General features: G+C 34.9%; 2 protein-coding genes across 2 annotated transcripts; one reads left to right on the top strand and one right to left on the bottom strand.

The window, feature by feature from the left end:
• Positions 1–15,672: 15,672 nt before the first annotated feature.
• On the bottom strand, positions 15,673–16,989 carry LOC125058779 (DNA-directed RNA polymerases I, II, and III subunit RPABC3). Its single transcript, XM_047662937.1, has 2 exons — positions 16,601–16,989; positions 15,673–16,233 (listed from the first exon to the last, which is right to left on the bottom strand). The coding sequence occupies exons 1-2, from the start codon at positions 16,891–16,893 to the stop codon at positions 16,074–16,076; spliced, it is 453 nt and encodes a 150-aa protein (XP_047518893.1). The 5' UTR covers positions 16,894–16,989; the 3' UTR covers positions 15,673–16,073.
• A 338-nt stretch (positions 16,990–17,327) lies between these two features.
• LOC125058287 (H/ACA ribonucleoprotein complex subunit 4) lies at positions 17,328–19,405 on the top strand. The gene has a single exon (XM_047662337.1). The coding sequence runs from the start codon at positions 17,501–17,503 to the stop codon at positions 19,037–19,039; it is 1,539 nt and encodes a 512-aa protein (XP_047518293.1). The 5' UTR covers positions 17,328–17,500; the 3' UTR covers positions 19,040–19,405.
• The last annotated feature ends 1,394 nt before the right edge of the window (positions 19,406–20,799 follow it).

Raw genomic sequence — 20,799 nt, 5'->3', positions numbered from 1 at the left:
TGCTAGTATTAAAGGTACACTACCACAGGGACCAAACTTTTAAAATTTATTATTATTACTATTTAGGTTAAGAATATTATGTATTGTGTCCCACGAGAATGTAAGTGCGTGCTCCTTACACCATGCCTCCTGCTGATAGAGGACAACTCTTTGTTTTTAATTTATGTTGTTATTATTAATTACTTAAGTCATGTGGAACATGGTGTAATGGTTGCAGCTCCTTACAAACGTTGTGTAAAAAAAAACATGGCGATTAAAAAGAGTGGCGGAGAGTTTATTGCCAGTTCTTCTCTTCCGTTCTACGCCCTTGATTTGAGAACTGAAAAAATGTAAAATTAGAAGCATTAATATGTATTTCCTTACTGACAAGTGTACTATGTGTTACCTATATGATTAAATTATTGTTTTGTTTGAATCAATAAAAAAAGGTATTTTTCATTAAATTTTGTCTCTCGTGGATATTATTTTATATTGAAAACTCAGCTAGTGTAAAATATGATTTTAATGCGGCGTCGCCGAACGTCAAACATGGGATCAGCTAAGGACAAACAGTAAAAAACAATTAGCTATATCGACAAAGCTATTAGCTATATTGTGCAAGTCGGAAATCGAATCCAAACCCACGGTATTCGCTATAAAATAATTTCTTTCAGTTTTTGTTAATAAAATTATGTTTATCATGGAACATAAGATACAGGTATCACTTATTCCACATCATTAAATTTGAATCTGTAGACATCTCTACTCATCGGCAAAGAAGATAGAGGAAAAAAAAAAAACAAAGAAAAAGAGAATAAATAATAGTTTAATGGGTTGCTCTATAGACGAAAAATATGGCACAGAGCGTCCCACGCTTTTTCTCAATAATACCAGTATTTTTTGTTCATTACCATTTTCAGCCTAAATTAGTAATAATTTTTCACTTTTTAGTTTGATGTGCTTTAAAAGCGTGTTTTTTAGTTTTTTTTAACTATTATTTATTTTTTGTTTTTTAGTTAAAATTTTTTTTCGGATTTATTTCGGATTATTGCATTATCATCGATCTTTGATAGGTGCGCAAAATTTGAATAAAATCTTTCCGTTAAAAGTGGGTTAAAATCGAGTCCAAATGAGTCGGTTACATACATACATACATACAGGTGAAGCTAATATAAAGCGTGTAAAAAAAAGAAGAGAAAAAAAGAAAAAGAAAAGAAAAAGAGAGAAAAATCCGGCGCAAAAAACGCTCTGTACTCTTTTAAAATAGCAAATTATCAAACAACACTTATTTTAAAACAAATATCGCAAATTAATTAGAAGTAGCCTGTCTAGCACTAGTCCCAGGCCCTTTTATCAACTAGATAATCGTTAACTTTATAGTAAGCCTTTTTACACAGCTTTATTCAATACCTACATTTCTTATTATTAAAAGGCAGAGATAAAAGAGCCTCTGGAATTTTATCAAAGAAGAATTCTTTTCCCAAAAAAGAATTACTTACTTTAGATAGTCTAGTACAGGGGAAATTCCAGCCTGCGTTTGTTCCGAGTATTAACATTGTGCGTATGTTCTATTCTAGTAAACTTATCACTATTTTTGTATACATAACTTAATATTTTCATAAATTAAGTTATGTATAAGCCTTTTTACACAGCTTTTCTTTAATACTTAGACATTTTAATACACGCATTGGTAGTTTATATGTAACTAGCGGACCCGACAGACGTTGTCCTGTCTTAACTATGAATATTGATTTCAAATTGGTATAATGAATTAAAAAATATTTCAGAAACAAAGTGTTTATTATTCTAATGCTTTATGTTATACAACATTCTTTGTTTGTTTTTTTGGCTCGCTTATTATTATATTATCAATATAATAACTCCGATCGAAGCATTTAATTTGAACGATATTCATTTTTCTTACATCCTCTGACGATATTTGCAGCACGCATTCTGTCAATGTTGTGTTATGTCAAACGCCATAAGGTTACACCAAAAAGTTCGAATTGTATGGTGGTTAAGTATTCTTGCATTTTCTAATTTTCCGCGCAATTTTTTTCTTTTATAAGAACCTTCTGCTGACAATTACAAACACAACAAAAAAAAATCAGACAAATCGGTCGAGCCGTTTTCATGTGATGTCGTGACAACGGAAAACGGGTTTCATTTTTATATATATAGATATAAAAATATTAATAGATATTCATACTTAAAAGCCGGGCAAATCGTTTATATATACAAGTTTTCCTTATAATTGGGGCAGGTATGGGCGTGACTACGGTCGTCCCGCCCCTCCACAGATAATTGATCGGCTCACAGCTGCCGCCCGTCGGCCTAGTTCCAAGTTCAAACGAGTTCGAATTTTAAAATTATGTAACAGACTATATCATTCATTTTTAAACAGATTATAACTAGACATGTTTAGGTGAGGGGTACCGGGTTCGATTCCCGGTTCGAGGGCAAGTTTTAATTTAATTTAAATTTGTTCTCGGCCTTTGGGAGGGTTGTGCGGTACCGGGCGAGTGCCTACCGTACATGGAGGACACGGTCGAATTTCTAAAGACAAGCACGAATTATAAAAAATCCTATACTTGACGCTGGCTAATGCACAAATCGTGCCAGAGCCATAAAAAAAAAATAGTTTAAAAAACTAAAAAACACGCTTTTAAAGCACATCAGCTTTTTCACTATAATACCAGTATTTTTTGTTCATTATCATTTTCAGCCTAAATTAGGAATTATTTTTCACTTTTTAGTTTGATGTGCTTTAAAAGCGTGTTTTTTAGTTTTTTAAACTATTATTTATTTTTTAGTTAATTTTTTTTTTCGGATTATTGCATTGTCATCGATCTTTGACAGGTGCGCAAAATTTGAATAAAATCTGTCCGTTTAAAGTGGGTCAAAATCGAGTCCGAAGGAGTCGGTTACATACATACATACATACATGCATACATACATACATACAGGTGAAGCTAATATAAAGCGTGTAAAAATACTAGACGTGTTGATTTTACATTAATAAACATATTATAACTAAAACTCAAATCTTTATTGAATTCCTTATGTACATATTTTACACGTAACTTTATAATTTATTACAATTACCTTAGGTACAGCAAAGTCGTGAGAGGGCATGCTTTATTATACCTAGTTAATTCTATTATTATAAGATACATTATTTATTTGGTATATTTACTTTGGTTTCACGTTGCGAAAGGTACTAAACATTATTAATAAACTTAACTTTTATAAAGAAATTAAAGTCTATCAGTCACTTTGTAACAGTATAATAACATTTCTTATATAATAATTCCTTTAGAAATTTGGTAAACCTCACGTTATTTGGCTAAGTAGGTATGCGTTGATTAATTATAGATATTTTGTTGACGCTTTTATTTATAATTATATACGAGTATATTAATTAATACTTAACTAATGTTAGGTTAGGTTAGGTTGTTTTTTAATTTATTTTATTAATATTAATTACTTAAGATGTCATGTGGAACATGGTGTAATGGTTGCAGCTCCTTACAAACGTTGCGTAAAACAAAACACTTGTCGATTAAAATTAGTGGCGGAGAGTTTATTGCCAGTTCTTCTCTTCCGTTCTACTTGATTCTAGAACTGGCAGTAAATGAAAAATTAGAATCATACGTTGTGTTACCTATGTGAATAAATTATTTTTGACTTTTATGTTATCTTAATATGTACAAAATATTTTAATTAAGTTTTAATAAATATAATAACTTCCTATATTTAAATAAAAATAATGAATTCCCACCGCCCACCGCCACCTACGGCTTCATAACAATCACAACTGTGTGAGAATCGCATCATTATAGGTCCCTGCGGTGACATTGTTTAGGGCTGGGTTGAGTCACGTCCTATTTTTTGTAAGCAAAAATCTACTTCACTGAAATCTTTGGGAATCTCCTATTTTGTATTATGTTGTAAAATAATTGTTAATACAATAAATTTATTTACAATATCTATATAGTAATAATTTAACCAAATAACTGCTTTATTTTGTATTATGAAGTTAAATAATGTTAAATAGTTTTCAATACAAACAATTTGGTTTACAATATCTATATAATAATAATTTAACCGAATTAATGCTTTATATTGTATTATATACTAAGTTAAATAATTATTGTATTATGTTATTTGTTTAAATAGGTGTTAATAAAATAAATGTATTTACAATATCTATATAATAATAATTTAACCGAATTAATGCTTTATATTGTATTATATATACTTAGTTAAATAATTGTTGTATTGTATTAAAATAAATGTATTTACAATATCAACATAATATGTAATAAGTTAACTGAATAACTGCTTTATTTTATATTAGGTAGTTAATTAATTAATGTATTATATTACATATTTAGTTTAATAATTGTTAATACAATAAATTAATTTACAATATCTATATATGTAGTAATAATTTTAATTTGTTATTGTGGTGTCAATAATCCAGTAGCTACAAAGTACAAACCAATTTGGGTCTTTCCCTCAGAATTCGTGTTACTTAATAGGCAAGTTACATATGATAGCCGTGAGGTGACTAATATTTAAGCCTAAGACTTCACGATTATCGTAAGTCCAACGTTCTCATAGCGGGGCAACTCTCACTCGTAAAACGTGTATGCTCTTTGAATCCAAAACATTCATAGCACTGCCCTGCGAAGTGCGATTCTGTAACTCACTCAGCGGTTTTTGCAGCGGCGGGCGCGCCCAAATCAGTCGTGAAGCAGTCATTTAATGATTTCACATTCTGATAAGAAGGGAGCTTGTAGTTTTTTTGTTTATCAGAATGCCAAATCGTAAAATAACTGCTTTACGACTGATTTGAGCGCGACCGCCGCTGTGTGAGTTCGAAAACTGAAAAGTGAGTTACAGAATCGCAAGGCTGTCCTGTCGTCTCCAAGTGAAAACTTTCTGTTTTACGGGACGCCCAACGTGCAGCCATCGCAGCCCATAGAGGAGTGTGCCTTTAAGGTACACTGCCACAGGGACCAAACTTATTAAATTTGTTTCAATTCTCTATTTATTATTATTATTACTACTAGCTGACCCGGGAAACGTTGTTTTGCCATGTAAAAAATAACTATTTAACAAAATAAAAAATAGGGGTTGATCGTAGAGGGGTGAAAATTAGGGGTTGCATGTATTTTATAATGGCACATTATAAAAAAATTAAAATTTCGTCCAAAAAATAAAAATAACATGTTAGGGGTGGACAACTCTTATCACTTAGGGGTTTTAAAAATAGATAGTAGCCGATTCTCAGACCTACTGAATATGCATATAAAATTTGATAAAAATCGGTCAAGCCATATCGGAGGAGTATGGTAACTAACATTGTGACACGAGAATTTTATATATTAGAAGATAGTGTATATTTGTGTCCGAGAGAACAGAGAGCAGTGTTGGCCTAGTGGCTTCAGCATGCAACTCCCATCCTTGAGGTCATAGGTTCGATCCCCGGCTGTGCACCATTGACATTCTTTATATGTGCGCATTTAACAATTTAACACGCTCTCACGGTGAAGGAGAACATTGCGAGGAAATCGTCTTGCATTAGACCCAATTGACGGCGTGCGTCAGTCACAGGAGGCTGATCACCTACTTGCCTATTAGATTGACAAATCATGATACAGAAATCTGAGGCCCAAATCTAAATAGATCGTATATTGATTTATTTATATTTTGATTTGTGTTATAAACTATATTTAGTTCACTATATTCAATGTGTGTGTAAAACTATCTGAAATATTTTTATTTAATGGCTCTGGCACGGTTTGTGCATTAGCCAGCATCAAGTATGAGATTTTTTTATAATTTGTGCTTTTTGCCTTAGAAATTCGACCATGTCCTCCATATACGGTTTAGGCACTCGCCCGGTACCGCACAACCCTCCCAAAGGCCGAGAACAAATTTAAATTAAATTAAAACTTGCCCTCGAACCGGGAATCGAACCCGGTACCCCTCACCTAGCTGCCACTTAATAAGACCGCTAGGCTATGAGGCCCCTTGAAATATTATTATTAATATATATATGTTAACCCTCGTCCTTAAACGTTGCTTTTAAACCAATTCCATATGGATTAACTGTATTTGCTGACCGCACGCGGCCCGAGTGCTGCGATTTGTGATAATTTTTGAACAAACATACTTACTTGGTATTTGCTACTTTCGATTTTTAAGTGAAATGAGAATTGCTTAGGGATTGCAATGACAGTCAGTCACAATAAAACCTCTTTCAGCTTAGCTATAGTCTATGGGTAATAAATATACCTAGGTACGTACGATTACGTTCGCACAGTACTTAAAGGTTATAGTTTGAACTTCGAACGCCACGTCAAAACAGTATCGAATTGCCATTGTAAAAAATTTAAAACAAACCTTTGTTCGCTCGCCCTTCGACATTCCATTTTTGAAATATTGTTTTTGTTCTTTGTTTAAACTGTGACCGTTAATAATCGTTCGACATTTGAACTTTATTACTGTTAAGAAAAGCTGTTTTATCTTAAGTAATTTTATTGCATTTTTATTTATCATTTAAATACTCTCAGTAGTGAAGTTCCTAGCGAACGAATGTTTCTGCTTACTTCTTGCCTTAAACAGGAAAAAAGCGATTTGTTTTAAGGAAGTTTTTTTTTTTTTTTCTCTGCGGTTATTTGCAATCAGCCCCAAGGCTATGAGCGAATTTTTTCTGTGGTGCTGTCATGTGGAGTGACTTCCCATTGGAAGCATCTACTCATCTTCTGTCTAGAGCTACTGCCGGTCTTCTAGCTCTAGAATATGGTGACGTTTTAGTCGACTCACATACTGTCTAATGGTGAGTTGGCGAGCAAATTCATTTGGGTGACAGCTTAACCGCTCTTTGTATTTAGCTGCCAGTCTCCGGATTTCTTCTTTGATAGTTCTCATGTTAAGGTGCTCGTGAACTTCGTTGTTGGTTATGTACCATGGTACTTTTGCAACTGCTCTTAGGATCTTGTTCTGTTGTCGCTGTATATTTATGTTGGTATCACTTGCGGTTTAAGGAAGTTAAAACACTTTAAACATAATAATAATATGAAATACGGCAACCCGACAAATTTCTACCCATAAACAATCCTGTGTTCACTTTTTTATTTCATAGGAAGCAAACTGGAGGCTCACCTGATGGTAATACTCATGTACACACACTGCATTGCCTTTCAAGAACTGGTACCAGTGGCGTAACAATAGAGTGGCAGGGCTGGCAAAATCCCACGAACCCATGACCTAAGAGGGCCCCTGCCCAAGAGATATTATGTTCTATGGATGAATGTGAAGTCTTCAATACGCATTGGGCTAGCGTGGGGACTACAGACCATTCCCTCTCGCCTATGATTAGGCCTATGACCATTAGTGGGACATATACAACGTGGAATTGAGTAGGTACGCTGAAAATCTAGAATTTTTAAAATTAAACTGAGTAGGGATGATTTTTACTGATAGGGCCCCATCAAAAGAATTTGCCACGGGCCCCTGATGGTATAGTTACGCCACTGATTGGTACGATCTTTTCTTGAAGGACCCTAAGTCGAATTGGTTGGGAAATACTTTAGTGGGCAGCTGGTTCCACATAGTGGTGGTTTGACAAAAAGTGAAACTACCTTTTGGAAGGGGCAACTAGAATCATCTTTATATTTGAATCATTTTAGGTGGTCTAATTGAAGTAAATGATTTGACTTGACTTGATTTGTTTATATTGTTCAAGTATGAATCACTATAGGAGGGGGGGTTGACTTCTTTGATTTTCTTATTTGGTTGGTGATTACGTCAACATTGTGGCGTAGAGTTTATTGCCAGTTCTTCTCTTCCGTTCTACGCCCTTGATTTGAGAAATGGCACTTAATGTAAAGTTAGAAGCATTTCATATACCTACATTTCTTTTTGTTTGACGTTCATAAGTGTACATTGTGTTACCTATATGATTAAATGCTTTTGACTATTAGTAATCATTCACTTTTTTACACATTTACCACACATTGTCTATGCTTGAAAACGAAATGCATTTTCGAGGATTCCCATTAATAATTAAGTACGTTTATGTACTATTATTTTTGAGAGCTTTTGCTTACTTTTGCTGACAAGAGTAGGGGAGGGGGGGGGGGGGGAATAAATTGCAGTAAATCTGCCTACGTAATACTTGAACGGCCCCATATCCTATTATCCCTACCTTCCTTCAGTACCATTTATCGGAACCAATTCACGTGTAAAAGCCTTCCCCAGCTCTCTCCTAATATCTCTATCCATGGCTTTCTTTCTCCATTCGCTTATCACTTCTATTTTTTTACCATAGCTAAAAAATAGCATCGGCCATCGTCAAATTAAATCATCCCGAACCACTTATAATCCTGTCAAACAAGTTCAAAATCGGAATGTTCTTTTCATTCGTTATTGGCCGGGGGTGATCTCGTCCCTGATTGGTCGACGTGAGGGTGGCGGCTGCCGCTCTCGACCAATCAGAGGGCGCGGAATAACGTGCCCTATCTTCACGGGTACGCTGTTTGCGTTGCATTTTAGTTGTTTGTCGAATTAATTGATTCTTTTTTAAGGGTTTCGATTTTCAAAAAACTTGCTCCAATCCCGCCATTATAATTTTAATGAATTTTGATATACGATATACTAGAGTCTTTAAAAAGCGACTTAGTGTATTGCTTTTGGAAAAAATGTACTATTATAAATGATTATTTGCGTGAGGCACTGTAGTTGATATAAATTTAATAAAGTTTGATATGTACGATACAGATAATATAAGAATTGACTTTGACTAATAATGTAAAATTCCTTAAGACAAATTTGCGCGCCATTGTGTGTGGCAGAATATGCGAACTTACGATTGTACCAGCTAACACTTTTTTTTACCATAGTCTTGAAATAAATAAATTATTATTATTATAGATTACTTGAGCGTTGAAAATCAGCTACACCAGTGAAACTCAGAAGATTCAGACATGACATAACGTCTGAGTTCTGACTAAGCAAAAATTTTGTCATAAGAGTCATATAACGCGCTACTTTGTATTGTATATTTCACCCTTTGAGTTGGACTTAGGACTAAGAACGACTTACATACGTCAAAAACACCAATTATTTTTTTTTATTAATATGTATATTATATAACATTAAGTTAAGCTAAATACTGGTCTAGGGTGTGAGAGGTCGGCTCTGTACATCATGGAGCAACCCCCTCATCAGTATCATCATCAATACAGCTCTAAACGCAGCATCGGTCTACCGGGTTTCTCTTACCACCAGGTTGTGAATTCAGTTTACCTTGCGCTTTGAGCCTGTTTTGAAATAAAATAAAATATGTTTATTATGGAACATAAGATACAGATATCACTTATTCCACGTCATTAAATTTGAATTTGTAGGCATCCCTACTCATCGGCAAAGAAGACAGAGGGTGTAGGAAAGAAAAAGCCGGCGTAAAAAACTCTCGGTACTCTTTTAAAATAGCAAATCATCAAACAACACTTATTTTAAAACAAATATCGCAAATTAATTAGAAGTAGCCTGTCTAGCACTAGTCCCAGCTTTTATCAACTAGATAATCGTTGACTTTATAGTAAGTATATCATATATTTGTCCATAGAACTTAAACAGCCGCCTTCTTACTTTCATCTGTTGGTTCCAATTTCAGTGGGATAGTGGAGTTGGAAGATCAGACTTAAAAGGAAACCGCAAAACTGAAATTATATAAATTACTAGCAGACTCGGCCAAGCGTTGCTGTGGCTAAGGATTTTGTTATATTACATGGTAGTAAACTACTCAAGGGAAACGGTAGGGGACCACCATGCTTTTGGGTGGTTATGCCATAAATTGTAGCTTATGTGAAACGTTCTTCTATCTGTTAGAATTGTGACTGTCAAATAATAAACAAATAATTTGCAATAAAATATTGCGGGTATAAATTAAGATGTTAGCTATCCTATCTTTTAAGTTAGGTCAAACTGCATACGGTGTGCAAATTTGATTGAAATCGGTTAAGTAGTTTAGGAGTCCATAGCGGACAAACAACGTGACGCGTAATTTATATATACTAAGATATATAAAAATGCATTTCCCTGTGTTTAATGATTTAATTCAACCCGTAACATTGTTTTTAAACGCAAAACCTTCACATTTTATCTAAATAGAATTACAAAATAAAAAGCGTGAATAAAGATAGCATCATTAAAAACTTGCCTTATAAGAATCCGATACGAACGCACAATACATCACCAAACATATTCACAACACAAAGTCTAAAAAACAAAAGACGTTTTTTTTTTAAATGTCAATTGTCAACTACACCAAAAAGGTCGAATCATCAATTCTGTTAAGGACGTCTCAATAAACTCGCTGGCCACTTAATAGACAATAAACTATTGACGGAGCATAGAGAATTAATTAATTTATAACGTGCGTTGTCATTTAGCGTTCGCGCGGCACTGGTGCTTCCCGCCCACGTTCCAGAGGGATTATGGGGGAAGGGGGCAAACACGGGGCACTGCGATAACGCTTATGAGATTAATATTACATTGATTTATTATTGCTTGTAGCTTTTGTTACTGTGAATAAATTAGTAGTACATAGTTCAAGAGTATTACGCGCCTTTTTACATTAATAAACACATGGGCCTCAGATTTCTGTTTTATGATTATTTGTCAATCTAATAGGCGAGTAGGTGATCAGCCGCCTGTGCCTATCACCTGTCGTAAGGCCGATTTACATTATCTTAGTGTTTAGGAGAGTGCTTTAGGATAGTACTTTAGTTGAAACATGTAAACGCTACGCTAAAGAACTCGCCTTTCAAGTTGTACTAAAGCACTCTCCTAAACACTAAGATAATGTAAATCGGCCTTAAGGCAAGCCGGTTTTAGCACGATGTTTTCCTTTGTTCAACGGACTTTTCTAAGTCTGTTGGTGCCAGGATCGAACCAGCGACCTCAGGGATGGGTCACACTCTGAAGCCAACACTCCGTTCGATCAAACACAAAATAACTAGAACTAAAAGTGCATTTGCTTGAACATATGGTAGATTTTTTTATTAATTCAATTTATTTATCTATAATAATAAAAAACGGCGCTACAACCCTAAAGGCCGATTTACATTATCTTAGTGTTTAGGAGAGTGCTTTAGGATAGTACTTTAGTTGAAACATGTAAACGCTACTTGCTTTAGTAAACGCTACGCTAAAGAACTTGCCTATCAAGTTGTACTAAAGCACTCTCCTAAACACTAAGATAATGTAAATCGGCCTTTAGATATTGTTCTGTGCTTTAAGCAGTTAGGAATCATTCTTCTGTGCCTGATATAGCATTCATTTAGGACGTAAAAGAACGCCCGTACGTCTCACGGGGTTAGTAGGTGAAAATATTTAATGTATATTTCTGTGTGTGACAACTTCTATAAACTTTATTTGACATATAAAATCGTAACTACATATTTTTTTTTTTAATAAAGAAGTAAATTTTATTAAACATATTTCATATTTACAATCAAGTATAATAAATCAAGAAAATCAAAACAAATTTAAAAAGTTAGGTCCCTGTGGCAGTGTACCTTTAACGCTGGCAGCATTTCCTCGCTGTATTGCGACACTTATTCGTTTAGGAAAGCACCAGCTTTGGGGTCAACGGTACTATCTACCAGGTGCCAACTTAAATCTTTAATAAGCGTCTTGAACCCCACGGCCCAAGAGCCTCCAAAGGGAACAAAATCGAAGTTGGAGTAATCTAATATATAAAATTCTCGTGTCGCGGTGTTTGTAGTTAAACTCCTCCGAAACGGCTTGATCGATTTTCATGAACTTTTGTGTGAATATTGGGTAAGTCTGAGAATCGGAAAACATCTATTTTTCCTCCCCCTAAATGTTATGGTAGAGTCCACCCCTAATTTTTTTTTTTTTAATTTTCAATAAAAAAAAATATTTTTTTATGATACAGCATTGAGAAATACACACAATTCCTAATTTTCACCCCTCTACGATCAACCCCTATTTTTATTATAAATAATAGATCAGCTAGTATTCTTATAAGTTTCCGTCACGTTTGACATCAAATACAAAACCTCATTCAACAAAATTCAAACTGGCCATGAATAAGCGCAAGGAACCGGTTTAAAAAAGAGCGTTATTTGTGACGTTTCGCTTTTCCCGCCTCCACGGTGCCATGCGCCGATTGGACACGCTCCGGCCAATAGGTCCGACTACCCGTACCCGACCGTAATTATAATTTAGCATTGAATAGGCCAGGCGCTTGTAAAATTAATACAATGCTTATAAATATATGCTATAGATAAAATAAGTATTCGGTTGTTTCGTCTTCTGTACAAGAGAGCATTCGTGGGACTTAACATCATGGTCCGGTCAATATACATTTAAAATAACAAAAATTCCCGGAGAGCCAAATTTTGCTGGAGGCTGGGGTTTACCAAATAAAGCTTTAACATCCCCATCGATCCCATGTGTGGTACAAAAGTTATTCGGGGTCAAAGGTCAAAATTTGAGGTTTTTTTATTTTTTCTCGAAAACGGTAAGTTTTATCAAGAAAAGTTTCAAGACAAAGTTGTAGATTTTTGAATTCTCTACAAAAATGGTCCGAACAATTTTTTCCTAAGATTTACCATTCCTGAGATATCGTGATGCTAAGAGTCACATAATACATGATATGCACACATTTCCTACTTCGGTAGGATTTGTTTTTATGAAATATATTTGTAAAAAACAAACCATTGTGACTGGCCATGTCGAAACATGTAGGCATAGACAAAAATGCTCCCTAATCTATGACTCCCATTGCTTGTGCTTCTGCTTCTTGACAAAGTGGTCGTGATCGCTATGTAGAAGTAATATTAGAAGGGGCAGAGGTGATGCGCTTCACGACGTTTCGCCATAGTTGCCTATTAGAGGTCATCCTGTTGCAGTGAGTGAACCTCCTACCGCAGACTTGATCTGCTCAGTCCAACGCGTAGGTTCGCGTTCTATCATCTATGGACTGAGCACGCCGAGATACGTGTCCGAAGGATGCGAGATTGTGCTATTGAGAGCAGACGCTGCTTTATATCGAGTTCTTGACCGACGTTTGTACGAAACTCGTACTACTATCGATATAGATTCCACCCGTATCACCTCGACCTACGTTGACAACTGAACGTTTTTAAGGCAGTTTCTGCCACGCACCATTACTACAGAAGTATTCCGTAACTAATTATTCCAAAACAATTCGACTTAGGGTCCTTCAAGTAAAGAGCGTAGCAATTCTTAAAAAGCGAGCCTTCGAGTATTGAAAGTTACCATCAGGCATCACTTAACATCAGGCCCGATTGCCCTGCTCTCTATTAAAAAAAAAGGATTATAATAATCTACGAATAAGGCTTCATAAAAGAACAGTAGCTTAGTAGCTCACTGCATTTGGCTGTGAGGCCGTACGTGCGAGCCCCGGCTGTGCATAACATCTTCGATGATGTTGTTACACCCTCCCTCGCGAGGGAGCACAAGGGCGAGCTATTTAGCCGTTGATGAGAGTTGCAGCACGAGAGGAGACAGAGAGCTCGTCTTGCAGCGCGCAGATGTCCTGACTTGTTGTAAGGACCGAGGAGCGACGCTTAAGGACCTGTCCTATCGATAAACTACAAAAAAGTACATTGTTTCTTTCCATTTTTCGTCATCGTTTCTTGAAGTAGGGCGAATGGAAAAAATATATGGTGGAGTTGAGTAGTTTATGTATCCATTTTGAAAGATCGATACACGATTTAAATAACTTCGCTTGATAGAAAAAAAATCCAAACATAGCCAATTTATAACACTTTGAATTCATTTTAAGACGAAAATGTATATAGAACATAATTTTGAAATTTACACGGTATATTTAATCGCAAGCCAAGTAATCCATTTCATAAAAAAAAATGATAAAATTACATTAATTGAATGTTTTACATAACTAATTGTTATTACGGGCCGACGCGACGCGCCTCTCTGCGCACCGCAGTCCGCCCCGAGACACTGACACAGCAATTCGTGCTGGGATAGGGCCTTAATTCGGTCATTGGGTTGTGACCGATGTCAAATCCGGTGGTGAGGGACCAAGGAGTGTTCTTGACTATCAGGCAGACTCGCGGCTCGCGGTCAAGCCCCGCCAGGTGAGACCCTTTATTGGCCTGGAGAGGCCCCGCTAGGCGACCAGCGGTTGAAGCCACGGTTTCTGTCCTGATGTCGAGTACAATGTCGTTCGTACCTTTACTTAAGATGTTGTTGTGTGTTACTTAAGATGTCATGTGGAACATGGTTTAATGGTTGCAGCTCCTTACAAACGTTGTGTAAAAAAAAAACATGGCGATTAAAAAGAGTGGCAGAGAGTTTATTGCCAGTTCTTCTCTTCCGTTCTACGCCCTTGATTTGAGAACTGTCACTAAATGTAAAATTAGAAGCATTAATATGTATTTCTTTACTGACAAGTCATAAGTGTACCTACAATGTGTTACCTAGATGATTAAATGATTTTTGAATTTGAATTTACCTGCGGACAATAGCTGAAGGGTAATAGAAACGTGTGTATAACATCTACAGAATATCATTTTAAATACCTAAAGCAGGCAGAATAAAATCTCTTTTTGTCATCAGAATTTTCTCTATGGCTCGTTTAATTTGCCACGTGTCGGTATAATGAGCGGGGCGGCATAGACAAAGTTCTATTAGCTTTGTTTTTTTGGCGCGAACGTTCTGCCCTCTGGCGTTTGCTAATTGACGCGATCATTACGGCCCTACAAGTTTTTGTTACGTAAAATAAATTGTGTAAAACAAAGTAAATTGGTGTAACGGTCAAACCAACTTAAAACTAGATTTAAGTAAATTACTTTCGTACTAGATTGTAAATCTTTGATTATACAAATATCTATACAATAAAATAAATATATTTTATTTTATATTGCTAAATTGGCCCATTATTTATTAAATTAAATCAGTCACTAACTTTTTGAAACTAAAATTACAAACACTAAAATTTTTACGGAACGTCACGAAGATATGCAGCGTTTTTGTCGAAGAAATGGCAGAGAGTGATTGAAACCGATTGAGAGTGAGAAGGGTGAATTGCCTTATAGAAATTCTATTTTTTAAATTAAAATTTCCTAAAGAAAATTTATGAAATATTTGTATTTTATATTGTGTAAATTCTCTTTATTATTTGTAAATTAAAATGCCACGTGTTTTTATTATCAAAGAAATAATTTAAAAAAATTAAATTCATTATATGTATTAATTTTAATGACAATTAAATTCATTAAATCCCTCAAATATATTCCTTTTTCCCTCCCTCTAAGAAATAAATAGAAAAAGTGTTTGTTGCATAAGCACGAATTTGGTGATCTAGAATTACATTTTTTTATCTGTGTAGTGACATCTCATGCGTAATAGAACATACAACCGACTGTGTACAACGCCATCTCTGGAGTTATACTTATATCTGTGGAAATCGGAGAATTAACTTCAAATTGTATTTGGCTTCGACAGTTTAGTTTTGCGTCACCTAGCGCGTATTAACAATATCCAGTGACTGCGCAAAACGCCATCTCTATTTCATCATATATAACATAACAACTGTCAAAGTAATATTAGTTCTACACGGTACCAAAATGTAGGTATTAAAATAAAACAACTATCTTTTATTTAAAATGGAATTTATATATAAAAACATTGTTTTAAAGTTTTCATTCTTAGCATGTACATAGGTAGTAACAGCATAAGTTAAAAAACACAATTTTACCTTATTTACAGGACATGGATAGGTTACTATTGATATTAATGTTTGCATGTGCCATCCCACAATCTAGATTTTGTACTTCGAGCATTTTTTAAACAAAAACTCATTATCTCACTTCATAAGCTAAAAAATGTACATATGGAAGACACATTGAACTCTTAAGTTGTGACTTTGAATTGGTAAAAGACCAGATTAGGTCTACTTTAAGCTATTACACAACATCGGATGACAAACTTTACAATTAATATAGGATAAATTTGGTGTAAATGTGTCACATAAAATTATACCTAAAATTAAAATATTAAAAAGCTAATTTCTTCATTAGTAAATACATATGCTGATCTACTTCAAAACCATGTAAATTATTTGCGTCTCCTTGTAGCCTCATTAGAAGACCGCCAAATGAGACATATGCTGATAATCTTGTAGCTGGTTCCATGCCTGCTTCATCACCGTCTATCCTGAAAAATCATGTTAACGTAATTAAAATGTATGTCACTATAACATCTAGTATATATAAGATATACGTCATAGTAGAAAATGCTACTCATGTGATAAGTATGATTGCCGTATGTTATGTTTTGAGCATTATTATTATGAGATGGCGTGAGTTGACTTGCATAAGTGTACAAATTGTACCTAAATGATTAAATGACTGTTTGTTTGTATTAATACGTATTTCTTAATCCTAGTTCAAATTAGACTTTAGCCTTTAGAGATAGTGAAATTTGAATTTAAGCCCTTAACATTTTGCTGGTTTAAAATAAAATATGTATTGAACATAATATACAAAAGACGCGGCAAAACTTTGATAAACATAGAACTAACCTATAAACTTTCCCATACATAACATATTCGAAACTATCTGCTCGGTTTCCTTCCGTCTCAAGAGGATTCCATTCCCCACCGTCTGGGTAACCATTTTCTCTTAAAGTTGTAGCAAGCACCAATCTAAACTTATCACCAAGTTCCATTGGATATATCCACGAATTTATGTCTAAAATCAAATCCATCTTGAACGACTCAGATTCACAGTGAAGCCGGCTGACTCGATCAAATTTCTTCCCTTCTGGGTCCATATCTTTTACATTAAATATATCTTCAAATAAAACACCTGCCATTGTGTTTTTTTGTGTTAAACTCAGAAGTTTTATGTCTTTTTCGCAAGTAATTCAAAAACCGTAAGATGCTGCCAAAAATCTAAACAATTAACAAACTGACAATTCTCTTGTTATTTTTTGACTTGACGATTGACATCATCAAAAAACGAGGTATGTGACAGTTACAAAAAATATTGTTTTGTTCAATTCAATTAATATAATAAGTTTGTTTCTGTTAACAAATGTATATCTGTTATACAAAACAGTGAAAAATTAAATAACATCTAGGAATTGTGAGTTAGGTAACTTAGGTTTCAAAAATAATATTTTAACATACATTACTAATACAAGCATTATTCTAATACCTATTTGTGTTATTTCGTACCTTATACATACTGTAGTCTGTATGTATATTATCTGTGTACTTGTAATTGTGAGTTTACAGTTGTCAATTTTCAAACATGCGACGTTTTAAAAAGAAGCTAACCTCGCGTGTTTTGCACGTGTTGGTTAATAACATACATATTATATATTAAAATTTAAGTTGTTATATTTAAAAGTCAAAGACTCTGATAGATTTAATCTATTAAAAGAGTGAAGCAACTGAATATCAACAAATAACAAGAAAATGACGGATATTGCGGTACCGGGAAAAGAGGTGTTTTCGGAAAAGAAAAAGAAGAAAAATAAGGATGCTGTTTCTTTGGGCACGTTTCAGAAGATTGGCGATTTCAAAATTGAGCCCTCCGAAAGTGTTGGTAAGATAGATACAGCTTACTGGCCTTTATTATTGAAAAACTTTGACCGTCTCAACGTGCGTACTAACCATTACACACCTTTACCGTTTGGACATTCACCGCTTAAGAGACCTATTTCGGAGTACGTCAAGTCTGGCTTTATTAACGTTGATAAACCTAGCAATCCCAGTTCACACGAAGTTGTGTCTTGGATAAAACGGATCTTGAAAGTGGAGAAAACAGGTCACTCAGGCACACTTGATCCCAAGGTCACGGGTTGCTTAATTGTATGCATTGACAAAGCTACACGTCTTGTAAAATCTCAACAGAATGCTGGTAAGGAGTATGTAGCAGTATTTAACCTCCATTCTGCTGTGGAGAGTATTAAAAAAGTAACACAAGGCTTGGAGAAGCTTCGGGGTGCATTGTTCCAGAGACCTCCACTTATATCAGCTGTTAAACGTCAACTACGTGTGCGTACTGTATATGACAGTAAATTATTAGCCTATGATGAAGAAAAGAATGTTGGAGTCTTTTGGGTTAGTTGTGAGGCTGGTTCATACATCCGTACAATGTGTGTTCATTTGGGTCTTATGCTTGGTGTTGGTGGTCAGATGATCGAGCTTAGACGTGTAAGATCAGGTATACAAGGTGAAAAGGAAGGCATGGTTACTATGCATGATATCTTGGATGCCCAATGGGCTTATGAAAACCATAAAGATGAAACTTATCTCCGCCGGGTTATAAATCCTTTAGAAGGACTATTAATTGCTCACAAGAGGATTTTTATTAAAGACAGTGCAATTAATGCAGTATGCTATGGTGCTAAGGTGTTACTGCCTGGTATTTTGAGATATGAAGATGGAATAGAAATAGATCAAGAGATTGTCATTGTAACAACAAAAGGAGAAGCTGTAGCACTTGCCATTGCTCTGATGACAACATCCACAATAGCATCATGTGATCATGGTGTTGCAGCTAAACTGAAACGTGTTATCATGGAAAGAGATACTTATCCAAGAAAATGGGGCTTAGGCCCTAAAGCGTCACACAAGAAAATGCTCATTCAGCAAGGCAAGCTAGATAAACATGGAAAACCCAATGAAAACACTCCTAAAGAGTTTCTTAACAGTTACGTAAGTTATGATAAGAAAGAAAACGGTAGTGCAGATGTTGAGGATGATGGAAGTAGGAAACGCACAGCAAGCACGGCTGAAATAGTTAACCAAGATGACTCTATGGAAGCTAAAGCTGAAAAGAAAAAGAAAAAAAAGAAGAAGGATTTAGAGAGCACCGTTGATGCTGACACGACAGTTGATGCAGACACAACTGTAGAACAGGCAGAAGGTGATGCAGGTGAAGAATCTAGCAAAAAACAAAAGAAGAAAAAGAAGAAGAAGGATAAAGAACAAGAGAGGGAGGAAGAATGACTTTGATAAGAAGTAAAAGTTATATTGACTGTAATAAATAAAGTGACAGATCACATTTAACAGTAGACAAAATATCAGATTCAAATATATTTTCGTGACTCCGTTTCTGCTATAGCAAGTTAGCATTTTTAGTGTTAATTTAAGCAGACCCCATTACTTACATTAAGTCTAAAATTGTGTAACTATTCAATATCCAGCCATTGCATAGTGAGCTAGTTTTGGTAAGTTACGGGTAATTTTGCGAATGAAGAAACTCATCGATAATTGAAGTAATTAATTGTTGGATGGCTTTTGTTCATTTTAGAAGATAAGATAAAAATAAAATCCCTATTTTTTTAGTTTTAAGAATAAATGATTAAAAAATTATATGAATAGTGTTTTTTCTCTTACCTGTATTGCCAACAAAATAAATGAAAAAGAACTAACGATAATGATTATTTGGTTAATATTTGTTTGTAAGATACTTCTTAACCAATATCAGGAACTACTGAATCCATATTGATTATGATTTACACAAGCTACATTATTGTCAAAAGAATAAACATGTAAATATAATTGACAACAGTTTAATTAGTGTAGTATATTATTCGACTAAATTCTCAAACGACAGGAAAATTTGGTTTTTTTGTACAGTTTACTCCCAAATTGCTTCACTAATATTAAACTAATGCATTATAAATGGAGCATTAATAAAAATGAAGATTCTAATGAATCCCTCAGACCTTCAATGTACTTTCAGTACTGGATATGATAATTGAAACGCTCGGAAAAAAACTGATAATCATTTATTATGTACAAGAATCGATAAGAAAAAACGTGTGGCACTCGGGGACTGCCGCGGTAAAGCTATTGCATAATTTTTTTTCAACTTATGCAATTATAATTATTTATTTATGCATTTTTTTTTTTTACTTTGATATTAATTCAAGTTTTTTCTTTGATAAATTAATTCAATCTACCACTCTACCAGACTAACTCGCCTATATTATAGTCTGCACCGGCCCCGCTCACGCTACGTCACCGATCTCGTCAGAGAGATGGGAATGCGCAGTATGCCTTCTATCCCACTCTAACGCGTAAGTTTTTTTTCGTTACGGAATTTCTTGATTCGGTCGCCGCGCTGAAAGCCCGCTATAAAATCTATGCAATAGCTTAAAAGGATTGCAGATTGCAGCGGTTATTTTGAAATGCACGCCATTAAGCATGTCCTAGGCGCGACAGACAGCCCCATGGGCAGAGGCTGTATCAGCGCAGAGGAATCAGTTAGCCAAGTAGTCCTGGAATGCGAGGCTGTGGCTAAAACGTGCAGAAATCCTCGGAGCAGTGAGGTCGCTCCGTAAAGCCTGCGAAGTGGAACCAAACCAAACCACATGACATCTTTTTTGAAGTGAAACTTATTTATCGGAGTTGGAAAAAAATTTAGTGTAACATTTTTTCGTTACGCGTCTCGTTTTTCGGTTACGCGCCATGTTCCTTTTTGAAGTCAAACTTCTTTATCGGCGTTGGAAAAAAACTTACCGTCACATTACATATTTATTATTCGACACTTAATATTTTAATGTCCATTAAATTCCTAACATATCTTCCTTTTTCCGTCCCTCTAAGTATCGGAAATCTAAACTTTTAGATTTGTATAAATATGAACAACATTTCAAGATTAGTTTGCCACTGAAGTTTCACTTCTGACATGTGTACTTTGTACACACACACTTTTTTTATTTTATTTATGGCTCTGGCACGATTTGTGCATTAGCCAGCGT

The sequence above is a fragment of the Pieris napi genome, chromosome 18 (assembly GCF_905475465.1).
Source record: "Pieris napi chromosome 18, ilPieNapi1.2, whole genome shotgun sequence".
NCBI lineage: Eukaryota > Metazoa > Arthropoda > Insecta > Lepidoptera > Pieridae > Pieris > Pieris napi.
Note: the sequence above shows the minus strand (reverse complement) of the source record. Positions and strands in the feature narration are given on the sequence as shown.